Consider the following 11589-nt stretch of genomic DNA (forward strand, 5'->3'; position numbering starts at 1 on the left):
CGGCCAGACACTAACCCTCCAATGTGCTTTAACCTGTCGGCGGAAATGAAAAGCCTTGTTGTTGTTCATAGTTTATGAGCTCAGATAAGATCTATCAATCTGTGGATCCTGGTTTGAGTGCCGCATTGCTATCGACCCGCTGACCCGGCTCGAGCTAGTCAAACTGCTCAGGTCAACAGGTCACGTCCTGAACTCGACTTAACAAATGGCAACACGTTTGTCTGTGAATCTGCAAATCAGTGACCCCTGTGCATGTGTGCGGATTCTGGTCCGAAGTGACAAGGAAGTGTCAGCTGAAAATGTCACTTCAGAAAAGATTTGCATCAAGCCTCAAGCTGTGTCACCATGTCGGCCGCTTGACTGACTGATGTGAGGGGCAGGGAATGTGTCGCGATTTCCAGTTTCGCTCTGCATGGAGTTAAGCACAGCGAGGGTTTGTTGTTGCTGCTAAGACGTCAGCCTCGTTCGTGCCTGGATCCTGACAATAATGATGACAAAGTCTCAACCTGGCTAAGGTCACCAAGGTTTGATAGGGTCCTGGAAGACATGAAAAGGTCATGAATTGAAGAAAGAATTTTCTTCCAGGCCTCCGTGTATTTTAAGGTTTTTAAAATGTCAGCTTTAGAGGAGAATTAAATCAGCTATTTACCAAAAAATGCAAAAATATGTAATGTAACCTTTGAACATAGACAATGACAAATATTAGTCACAGAAAATGCCTCAGGGGTAAAGAATAATCATGGTAAGGTCATGGAAAGGTCATTGAATTCTTCTAGCGAAAAAGCAGAGGAACACTGGCTCATGCATTTCTGCTGCTGCTGCTAAAAATACAGTCATATGTTGTCTGTTGTCATGAGTCTAAGACGTCTGATAGATCCGCAATGAGGATGCTGTTTTTTGCAGGAGCAGTATGTCTTCATCCACGATGCCATTTTGGAAGCATGTCTCTGCGGCGACACCACCATTCCCGCCAGTCAGCTCCGCTCCGTGTACTACGACATGAACCGCCTGGACCCGCAGACCAACTCCAGCCCCATTAAAGAGGAGTTTCGGGTGAGGAGGCTTTAACATAATGAGGCAAACACCACGCTGTATGCAAATCCCTAATAAAGCATTATCTCAAGTGCAGGATAAGTTCAAAACAACAGTAAACATGTTGTCTCTTGATGAATGGCGCAGTCCCCCTCTGGGCCAATCAGTATCAAATATGTCACCTTGCTTTAATCTGTAATCGCAGCACCCCTCCGTGGACCAATCAGTTCTATGGGATGCGTCGCCCCCCCCTAAGTTTCATCACAGTCACATCAGGGGAGTCAGAGCTATCGCTAATGTAACTGATTAAAGAATTGCATTGTTAATTACCATATTGGGAGATAATTAGCACACTCAAGACCCAAGCGCCTACCTTCCTTTTGACGGTATGACAACGTGTAATTCTGCTTCAACCCCGGTAGACTCTGAATATGGTGACTCCCACGCTGCGGGTGGAGGACTGCAGCATCGCCCTGCTGCCCAGGAACCACGAGAAGAACCGCTGCATGGACGTCCTCCCTCCAGACCGCTGCCTCCCCTTCCTGATCACCATCGACGGGGAGAGCTCCAATTACATCAACGCCGCGCTCATGGATGTAAGAGCCAAACGCAGAGAAGAAAATATCACATTGTGGGGATATTCACTTTACAGTCACTTAAAGCAGCATTCCACCAATATTGTAATTCCTGCTAATTGAATCCCTGCGACTTTAAAGTGGTAAATTGACGCTGAGTCACAAGGCTGGAAATTGCGGCTGCCCTGTTCTGTGTGAGCTGAAACTTTCCCACATGTTGCTTTTCTTGTCACACACTAATCCGTGATGTCAAAGCAGGTATTTTGCCTTCGACAGTTAATGGAAAACATCATGGTCTATTGAGGCCACTATGAGTGGTAACGTTGGTATTTCAGTCTCTTATACAACTGATTTCTCTTTGCGTGATCACATAACAGTGCTGATGTTTAAAATACCTGAAATTAGCTTCCTGTTCTGGAAATCCACTGTGGTTATGTTGGAACTATCTTGATGCAGAACTACAATCTCCAGACTTAAGATTTAAACTTTAGTTCAAGGATTCAAGGACTTTTAGTTCTCACATGCACGCCAGCACACCACGGGGTGTAGAGTGAGATGCAGCATCACAAGACTGTGCAAAAGACAAGAAACAACAAAATGTGCAATATTAAATAGGTGCGCCGCCCCTTTCCCAGACACCCACCAACAAAAGAGAAGACACAAACAAATAAAAGGACGTTTATAGAAAGTTATTGTGCTGACAAGTACAGACAAGGGTTATACAATAGGAGAAGTTAAAAATAACTATATTGAGTGAATAAGAGGAGACAGACTCACTGCTAAACCAGGGAGTTGTCTTCAGACTTGAAAGCAAAAATAGTCAAAGCGCAGGTTTTTACTTGATAAAATTTTACTTTTAACATCTAAACATTAAAAGGTAGGTAACAAACTATTAAATTAAACTCTTACAAAGACAGAGGCATTAAGGTGTAGCTTAGTAGCTGTTTTGGAGGTTATAATCATATCACATGATCATTGTGAGCAGATGGAGTTTGCTAGTCTTCATAGAGTTGTAAATGTTGAAATTTCCACTGTTTATGAGCATCTTAAGGACTTCTTGTCTCTGCTGGCTTTAAAGTTAAGGTTGTCAAAACTGTCTCAAACTCCATCTGGCAAACTTCATCTGCTCATGAAGATCATGTGATATGAAAAGGGGGATTGTTTTGTCATTTTAATTTGCATTAGCCCTCATGGACGTACATGAGGCTTGGCTTCTCTGTCTCTGTTCTCTGTCTCAATATCTAAAACACACCACAGGATAACCCAAAATAAACCCCAAATGCAATGTGTAGCAATTCTCAAGTCTTAAATTTACCCAGGGTGGACAAAGCATGTGTCCAGTGATGGACTTTTTGGCTCTTCCCTGGATTTAGCAGGTGACCTTTCAGGTACAGGATCCTCTCAGTCACCACTGGGCTATCTTTGGGAGCCAGGAACTACATTAAAAGTGCAGCGTCCTAATATAATCTCCCTGGACACGGAATCTCCATTAGACAACAACACTCAGCATGAGGCAGGTCAAAGGATGGAGGTCATTTTAAAATGGTTATTGGTTTATTCTTGCTAAGTTGTCAGCTTAAATACTATTTAATATGCATGAGGTGTTTTAAGCGACAGTTTTTCAAATCTGTCTTTTTCTTCCTCCAGAGTTACAAGCAGCCGTCTGCATTCATAGTGACCCAGCACCCGTTGCCAAACACAGTCAAGGATTTCTGGAGATTGGTGCTGGACTACCACTGCACATCCATAGTAATGCTAAACGACGTGGACCCAGCCCAGGTAAACCCGACCTGATACGTGTGCGTGAACACACACACACGCGTACAACACACAACATAATCCTCCAGGGATATTGCAAGAAGTGCACTCACAAATAGATGACAGATGAAGCAGTTCCTTTCATCAGACGTCTGTATCTAATAAAGTCATGGAAAAGGACAGCGTGGGAACTGGATCTCAAGAAAGATTGCTTTTTTGTTGTTTTCTTCCACTATGAACTCAGGGAAAAGCCCAGGGATGTATCTGTGCTGGCAAACACATATATATGTGTATACAGAATATGTTTGAAATAAGGTAGATGCTGTGGAGTGGAAGAGGACTTGCCATGAAAGCGCAGGTAGATGGAGAAGCAGGACTGTGGAAGAGACTCTCCAGATTTCTCAGCCCGAGGCTCTGTCATAACACCCGGGGATCAAAGCCTGAAGCCAGGCTGCTCTCCCCATCCAAATCCCCTTTCCCTAGGTGACTGACTGACTGGCTGACTGGCTGGGTAGAAAAGGCCTTTCATTCAATATTCTCACTGTAGCCAACCAGTCAGCCAGCCAAGGAAACAGCACAGGTGGGAAGGGAGGGGGGGGCAGGCGTAGCTGGAGACAAGGGAGGTGGAGGTTCACTATCTTCTCCATCAGCATCTTTGTTTTTGCATCTGTTGAATTTGTCAAGTTTTGACAGGCTCTCAAAGGAAGCTAGAAAGTCGTGTTTTGCTGCCATAGAGACCGAATATGTGTTTGTGCTTTTTCCTGTTTGCTGGAGACAGAAAGCGAGCGTATATTTGTCTGTCCATCTGTACGCGTGTACTCAGGCCTGTTATTTGCATTCGTCTCAGGTAGTGTCTTTTTTTTTTTCCCCTTGTTTGTTCGTGGCTCAGTATGTAGGCATGTCTGTCAGTGCAGAATCTGTCCATCTGTGTGTGCACGCTCCCACTAGTCTGAGTTAGTGCTGCGAGGCCGGCGGCGGCGTGCTCTGCAGGTGCATGTTCTTAACTGGGCTTTCACTCCTAAGGAGCGGAAATAGGGGAGATTTTGTGGCTCTTATGATGCCGTCCCGAGGGTTTATTTCTCTCTCTGCACCTTTCAATACTGCTGCTAGAGCAGTCAATAACACTATCAATGAGTGCCCATTAATACTTTTAATTAGGGCTACATGAAGTTTAAAGTTTTCTTGTGACAATTGGGTAAAACAAAAGCTGAAACCAGGCCCAGTTGAATGCATTTTACTTGATAAACAATTTTAACCTGTATTTTTACTCCACAGAATATTTCTGCAGTAGTTTTAAGAAAATCAACAAAGCAAACATTTAAATGATTTACTTCAAAGAAAATGTCTACATATTGAGTCAGCTATAACATCTTGACACTGAGAGTGTGTGAAAAGGAGGTTGCAAGTGAACAGAGACATCAGCTAGAAATGGTTGCAATAATTAGCTAAACGCAATGGATGAACATTTGAAATACAGTAAATAACAGTGGGATCAGCAGTGAATGATCAAAACGTAATGGATCAGTGGTTAATGTAAAAGGATAAGTAGTTAAAATAGTTATATTTGCTAAGCTAAAAGTAATGGATAAATGGTTGAAAGAGTTAGCTAGAAATAACAGCTAATGTTTAGGTTAGCTAAAAATAATGGTTAGACAGTTGATAGTTAGCTAAAGTAATGGTTCAACAGGTCAAATATATTTTTAAAGTAAAAGATAATTGGTTGAAGTAGCTAAAAGCAATGTTTAATCATTAAACAGTTGAAATAGTTAGCTAAAAGCGGTGTTAAACGGTTAAAATAGTTAGCTAAAAGCGACGGTTAAACAGTTGAAATAGTCAGTTAGCCAGTAGCTAAGCAATAAATGTTTGAGATACTGTGAATGAACAGTTAAAGTAGAAATTTCAAACAATTTAAATGGGCCTTTTAAAAGTAACTGATAAATGTTTGAAATGGTTAGCTAAAAGTAATCGATAAGTGGTTGAAGTAGTTATAACATAATCTTAGCCAATAGTTAGCTAAGTATTAGATGAATAGCTATATTTAAATGGATTGGATAAATGGTTAATATGCTATCCATAAGTAATGGATAACATAATAATAGCCAAATTAAACAGTTAAATTGATAATAAAAGTAATTTATAAATTAATCTATTTTCAAAATTGTTGCCCATTTATTATCAGTAAGGAAACTTTAAATTCTCCTTCTTCGCAGAGACAATTCTTTGATTTTAGCCTGAAAAATAAGTAAGATGCTTTTTAGAAAGAAAGAAAGAAAGAAAGAAAGAAAGTGTGTTTTTTTTTTTTTTATGAGGGGATAAGAACAATTAGCCAAGGTTGTTGAAAAATCTGTGTTAGATCTGTTGAACAAAGGGTCAGTTGATTACGAGAAAGCTCTCATACTTCGAGCGTATTTAGTCCATCAAAAATGTATTCCAGCTTTTGTCTGAATGTTCTCCAGTGAAGAAGCAATTCATCATATTTTAAAAAGAAAGCACTTCACATTGAATTAATTCACCGTCGTTCTCTCTGCCTCTTCTTTCTCGTGATTCATGTCCTCAAACTTTGTAATCCCACATAAACCTCTTCAACATGTACCGTATACTGTATGTGAGGAGTTGAAATCAGTGTCACTGCCTTCAGTGAAAAGCCAGATTCTGAAACTAATGAATCATCTTCCATTTTCTTTGTTTTCCATGTGTGTTCGTCTTGGTTTTGCCTGTGTGTGTGCTGGTGTACCTGCATTTCTCTGTGTGCGAATGTATGTATGTGTGTGTACGTGCCTATTTTGTTTAGTTGTGCCCACAGTACTGGCCAGAAAATGGAGTCCACCGACATGGACCCATCCAGGTGGAGTTCGTCTCTGCCGACTTGGAGGAGGACATCATCAGCAGAATATTTCGGATCTACAACGCAGCACGGGTACAGTGACACTACATTTATGTCCATCGGGCTCTTGTGTAGTTTCTCTGCTCTGCTGTCCATTTCTTGTAACTTTCATGACTTGTTTGTCTTCCCCGTGGTGATCACAACAGCCAATTTATTCTGTGACTGCACACCTCACACATCCCACTCATACGCCGGCCTGTCCATTCAAGCTGTGCAGAGGCAGAGTCATTCTGTTCTTTAACTATGCCACTGCACCAGTGATTGGACCGAGGTGCGAGAGCCACAAGTCACATGTCTTTCAGATGGCGTGAGAAATTTTCACACATCGTTAAAAAGGTAGAGCTCAACTCGAGTTGAACCTTCTGACTGTTCCTTCAATCCACATCTTTTTGATTGAACATGAATTTAACTTAAAGGGTTCAGTTTGTAGTTTTGGTTTTATTAGTCCAGATTCTCAGATATTTCAATGTGTTCTCCTTCCTTCAGTGGTTTCCAACCCAGGGGTCACATATAGACGTGCTTTGTTTTAAAGGGACATAAGCCAAAGACGTTGGGAACCAGTGCTCTACATGAGTGGTCCCCAGCCTTTTTAAAATAAAGCAATGTCTACTTGTGACCTCCTGATCACAGGTTAGGACCTTAGTGCCGACATGATTGGTGATGGACATGGTTTACTGAATGATTCTTACCCAATATATTACAAGAAAGAGGGACAAATCTGAAGAAAAGTCAGAAAAAAATCATCCTAAATGTCTTTCTTATTCCTTTGATCATCCTGTGGCCCCTCAGAGTCACTTTGCTTCCCTTGGTGGGGGGTCACAGATGGCCCCCAGGTTAGGAACCACTGCTTTAGATCATTTACAGACCTCACTGTCAACAGTTTTTATTGGAGGCACTCTCTAATGAAGAAATAATTCCACACCAATTCTAGAAAGACAAGTTGTTAAACAAGTTAAATTTCCCACTTCAATTATGTGAGCACACAAATCAAATTCAGTTCACTTTTTATTGGAGCTGAGAAAGAAATGTCAGAGACAGTTATCTCACAGCTTGGCCAAATAAAACCTCAAATATCCGCATGGCTAGGTACTGCTACGGGTAAGGGGTCTTTCTTGTTTGGGGCTGAACTGACCCCTTAACTTTCAGCTACCAGACATAACTGCACAGAAAGGGTCCTGACCCGTGGCAGCGTCACTTGCAGTCACCTGCAGTCACCTGCATAAGCTCCTTACCCCGACAGTCTGCCCGCGGATGTCAATAATCACTCGTCATATTAACGTGTCGTTCCATCCTCTGTCCGGCAGAGGCACCATCGGCGTGTTATGTGGAATACAGTCTAATCACACATGATCGCTGACGAGTGTTACTGATCGATACGTCTGAGTGTGATTTAGAGTGTCTCTGTCTTAGATCTTAACTATCTGTCTCCAGCAGTAACTGTGCTCATCTATCAACCCGTCTGTCTGCGCATTCATCAATTCAGTGACTCCTCGTGCCCTTATCCATCTCCTGTCCTACTTGTCGCCATCCAGGCTTAGCTTAGCCCTGCATCTTTACAGGCTGATTGCATCTGTGCACAGCAGCGATTAGCCCCCCCACTGTGTGTTAACCTGGGATAACCGGTGCGTCCTTCCCCTGCAGCCCCAGGACGGCTACCGGATGGTGCAGCAGTTCCAGTTCCTGGGCTGGCCCATGTACAGAGACACGCCCATGTCCAAACGCTCCTTCCTCAAGCTGATCCGACAGGTGGACAAGTGGCAGGAGGAGTACGACGGGGGCGAGGGACGCACTGTGGTCCACTGTCTGTAAGTTATCACAACACTCAGTGCAGAGGGGAGTTCATCCAGTACTGGCATTAAAGATGAAACATCTCCACCTACTGACTGAAGAGCGTTACTGCATCAGAAAACAATGAAACTCCTCGACCCTCTGCCAGCTTTATTATCAACCTTAACTTCTCTATGTCAAATAACACTTTATTTAATGTTAATTATATTTAATTTTCTAATGTCTGGCTTCTTTCTGACATCTATAGGAACGGAGGCGGCCGCAGTGGGACGTTTTGTGCCATCAGCATTGTGTGTGAGATGCTTCAACACCAGCGCTCTGTGGATGTTTTCCACGCTGTCAAAACACTAAGGAACAATAAACCCAACATGGTGGACCTACTGGTGAGGAGCACAGCAGCAGCACGTTTGTCAAATCTAGCATTTGCAAATAATTGGAAGAGTTTATTATAACCTGACAAAATGCCAGATGGTATTCAAAGCGAGCATGCCAGCAAGGACAGACAGGTTAAAGAAAGGATGATCAAAATGGAAATAGAAGGGACCGAGATATCCTGACTTTCAGTCCCTAGAGTCAAGCTCCAAAAATGCTGAATCACACATCTCCCATAATGCAACAAATAGCATCTTTTTATTTATTTCCCAGTTTCTAGTACAGGATTTCTGTGGATTGCCCCTTTAAAAGTCACTGAATTCTACTTGGTGTGATCAATAAATTACCTGACATTACCTGCATCAAGGTATAGAACATCTTAACCACAGCAAATAAATCAATTCATTGAACCATTTGCAAATGCTCTTTGACAGGTTTTATATGTGTGTCTGTGTTTGATTCCCTTGAGATGCTGTTGCCCTTGTTTAGACCCTGGCAAACAATAAAAAGTGCATTGATAAGTGCGTAAGGAAGAGGAGGATAAGGCTGCCAGTGTACTCCATCAGAAGTGCTTGTCGATCGGTCAAATAGCCTCAGAAACCTCCACCTTTCCAAAGTCGGATTAGGTGGTTTCTGAAGTCGACGATCTGACATTCACACCGTGAATGGTCAGCACTGCAGAGATGAAAATGAAGCCAGGCTTTGAACTCATCTATCCACCCGTCTGTCTGCACATTCATCTCTTCAGTGACTCCTCGTGCCCTTATCCATCTCCTGTCCTGCTTGTCACCATCCAGGCTTAGCTTAGCCCTGCATCTTTACAGTCTGACTGCATCTTTGCACGATTAACTTCTGGACTGCATTGTGCCGTACGCTGAACTACTTCTGTCACTTTTAATGCGACCGACCAATCGCAGCATGATGAATGTCTTCTGAGAGAGACTTTCTGCTGTTGTCCCCATATTTATTTATATCTAGTGTGGCTATACTGGATAACACCTCTGCCTTCAGATGTGATCGGACAACAGGTCTAACAAACTAGTTTTGATCATTAAGCATAACCCGACTCTAATCAGGGCCCTGCTGTTCTTTTTTTTGACCCCGGGCAGTGTTGTGCATGAGTTCACATTTTTGGTCAAGGGTGAACTGAACATGCAATGAACGCGAGCGCAAGAGTTAACGGCACTCGCACTGTTGTTTACAGCAAATGGTGAAGGCATGACCTGCCTACTCTGCCTCTGATTGGCTTACCTTGATATTCTTATGGTAACCCTAACCAATCTCACTCCTCGTGTCTAAACCTAACCAATCCAGCCAGCGAAGGCAGCGAGTGTTAGCCAGTCGGAGGCAGAGCTGGGCGGGCCATGACTTCAGACACAGCTACTGTTTGGACTTTTATGAACAAATCAGTCCAGATTCTGACTGAAGAAGAAATCTCCCATTTTTATGCTTATTTTGCCCGATGGGTCTGAAAAAACGTCAGCCACATGAATAAATCTGAAACGACAAATCGAGTTGAGGCATCTGACCAGTCCTGGGAAATATGATGATCACAAGAAAGTCAAACTCACAGAATTTTTTAAAAGGGTTTAGTTTTGTTTCCCAACAACATGTAGACGCACTCGTACTAGGATACACTGCAGGAGATCTGCAGCGTCATTAAATAATGGAAGAAATCAACATGAACTACTCCATTTTTTGGTCTGAGGACTTCGTTCAAACTTCTAAATTTTGAACTAGTTCTTTTCAATCTGAACTGAATTTTGAGCTCGCTCTTGTGAAGTGTGTACTTGCACAACACTGCCCCCGGGGCCCCCCCCCAGCAGGTCGATCCGGCCTTGTCCGTCTCTCTAATGTTGTGTCTCTTCTTGTCTCCTAGGACCAGTACAAGTTTTGCTATGAAGTGGCGCTGGAGTACTTGAACTCTGGGTAACTCTGAACCCAGCAGAGACTTAAAGTTTGGGACGTTGCCGAAGCTCACGTGTGTGCATTGTGCTAAGTGTGTGTGTGTGTTACCGACCCGACAGGAGCGAGGTACACACACAACCATACATACAGCTCCTTCGACCAGCTCTCTTCTTCTTCCTCTTCTTCTTCTGGTCTTCAGTTGGTCTAGATGGGAAAAGGTAGCAGAGTTGTACAGTGTTAGATATCGCAGCCTGTTTCTGTCAGTACCAGCTAACAGAGCCAGCAGGAGCACAATGAGGTTTTTTTTTTTCCTCCCTCTGCAGTGAGTCGCCTCCTCTCTGGATCCCTCTTTCTCTCTGCCTCTATCTCTCTCAGCCGCCTGTAGTCCCGTGGTTGTTGCCTTGATCCTCATTGGACAACGAGCATTAAATACTCTCCATTTTTCCGTGGAATGCGATACACTGTACATAATGTAATGTGTTCATTTTATTCTCTCTGATTTCTGTTTTTTGCTCAGCTCTGTATTAAAAGTCATTAAATGCAGGAGTGCAAAGCCTAAATGTTACTAAATGTCCTGTAAATTTATGACTTCTAGATGATTATTGCTTCATTCTGTATGTTGGGGACAGCTGGCTCAGTCTACATCTGCTTACCTTTTTTCCTGTACAGGGATCCAAAGCTTTATTTGCACTTCCATTGAATTCTTGTTGTGCATATTGTACATATTTCTGTAGATTATTTATTCACGGTATGTACTTTTTTTGTGACTCGCAGTAAGTGACAATCATAGGTTCTATAGGTTTGGTTTATTGACTGTATTGTGTGCTTTTTTTGGGGTCATCTTGTGTGACAGATCAATTTCATTGTAAAGAAAAAAGATATTATATAAATGTATCTACAATATAAACATTGGATTATGTATTTCTGCCTCTTTTCTGAGTGGAGCTGGAAATATGGCATGAGAGGGACATCTGTTGGAGGGATGAGGAATAACACCATCACCTCCATTGAACAGGTGCCACAGTGTTGAGTGTTCATGATTGTCCTCAGTTATACTGTCTCTTCAGGATAAGAACGATGGCTTTCCTGCAGTTTTGCCAATGGATAAAGTTCATGTGGAGCATGTTAGCTGAATGATTTAGAGGTTTAAGTCCTGACAGGCTCAACAGTCACAGTACGGGACCCTGATTGGACAACAGCACCACTTCAAACAGGTAAATGCTTTCGATGCTTTCACTCAGTATCTGAGATCAAATAGTGTAAGTATATAAA

At 42.6% G+C, this 11589-nt stretch overlaps 1 protein-coding gene across 8 annotated transcripts in view; it reads left to right on the forward strand.

Annotated features, from left to right (window-relative positions):
- Nucleotides 1-11238, forward strand: part of LOC143328808 (receptor-type tyrosine-protein phosphatase mu) — a 150221-nt gene extending 138983 nt beyond the window's left edge. For 5 of the 8 annotated variants that reach the window (XM_076744141.1, XM_076744143.1, XM_076744146.1 and 2 more), the window contains 7 exons: nucleotides 904-1053; nucleotides 1455-1628; nucleotides 3255-3386; nucleotides 6157-6282; nucleotides 7891-8054; nucleotides 8285-8420; nucleotides 10289-11238. In XM_076744141.1, coding sequence (XP_076600256.1) covers nucleotides 904-1053; nucleotides 1455-1628; nucleotides 3255-3386; nucleotides 6157-6282; nucleotides 7891-8054; nucleotides 8285-8420; nucleotides 10289-10342 — 936 coding nt within the window. In that variant the 3' untranslated portion in view covers nucleotides 10343-11238. The remainder of the gene's footprint in view (nucleotides 1-903; nucleotides 1054-1454; nucleotides 1629-3254; nucleotides 3387-6156; nucleotides 6283-7890; nucleotides 8055-8284; nucleotides 8421-10288) is intronic. The other 3 variants (XM_076744144.1, XM_076744145.1, XM_076744142.1) reach the window with 2 other exon arrangements.
- The last annotated feature ends 351 nt before the right edge of the window (nucleotides 11239-11589 follow it).

Source organism: Chaetodon auriga, chromosome 12 (assembly GCF_051107435.1).
Source record: "Chaetodon auriga isolate fChaAug3 chromosome 12, fChaAug3.hap1, whole genome shotgun sequence".
Taxonomy (NCBI): Eukaryota; Metazoa; Chordata; class Actinopteri; order Chaetodontiformes; family Chaetodontidae; genus Chaetodon; species Chaetodon auriga.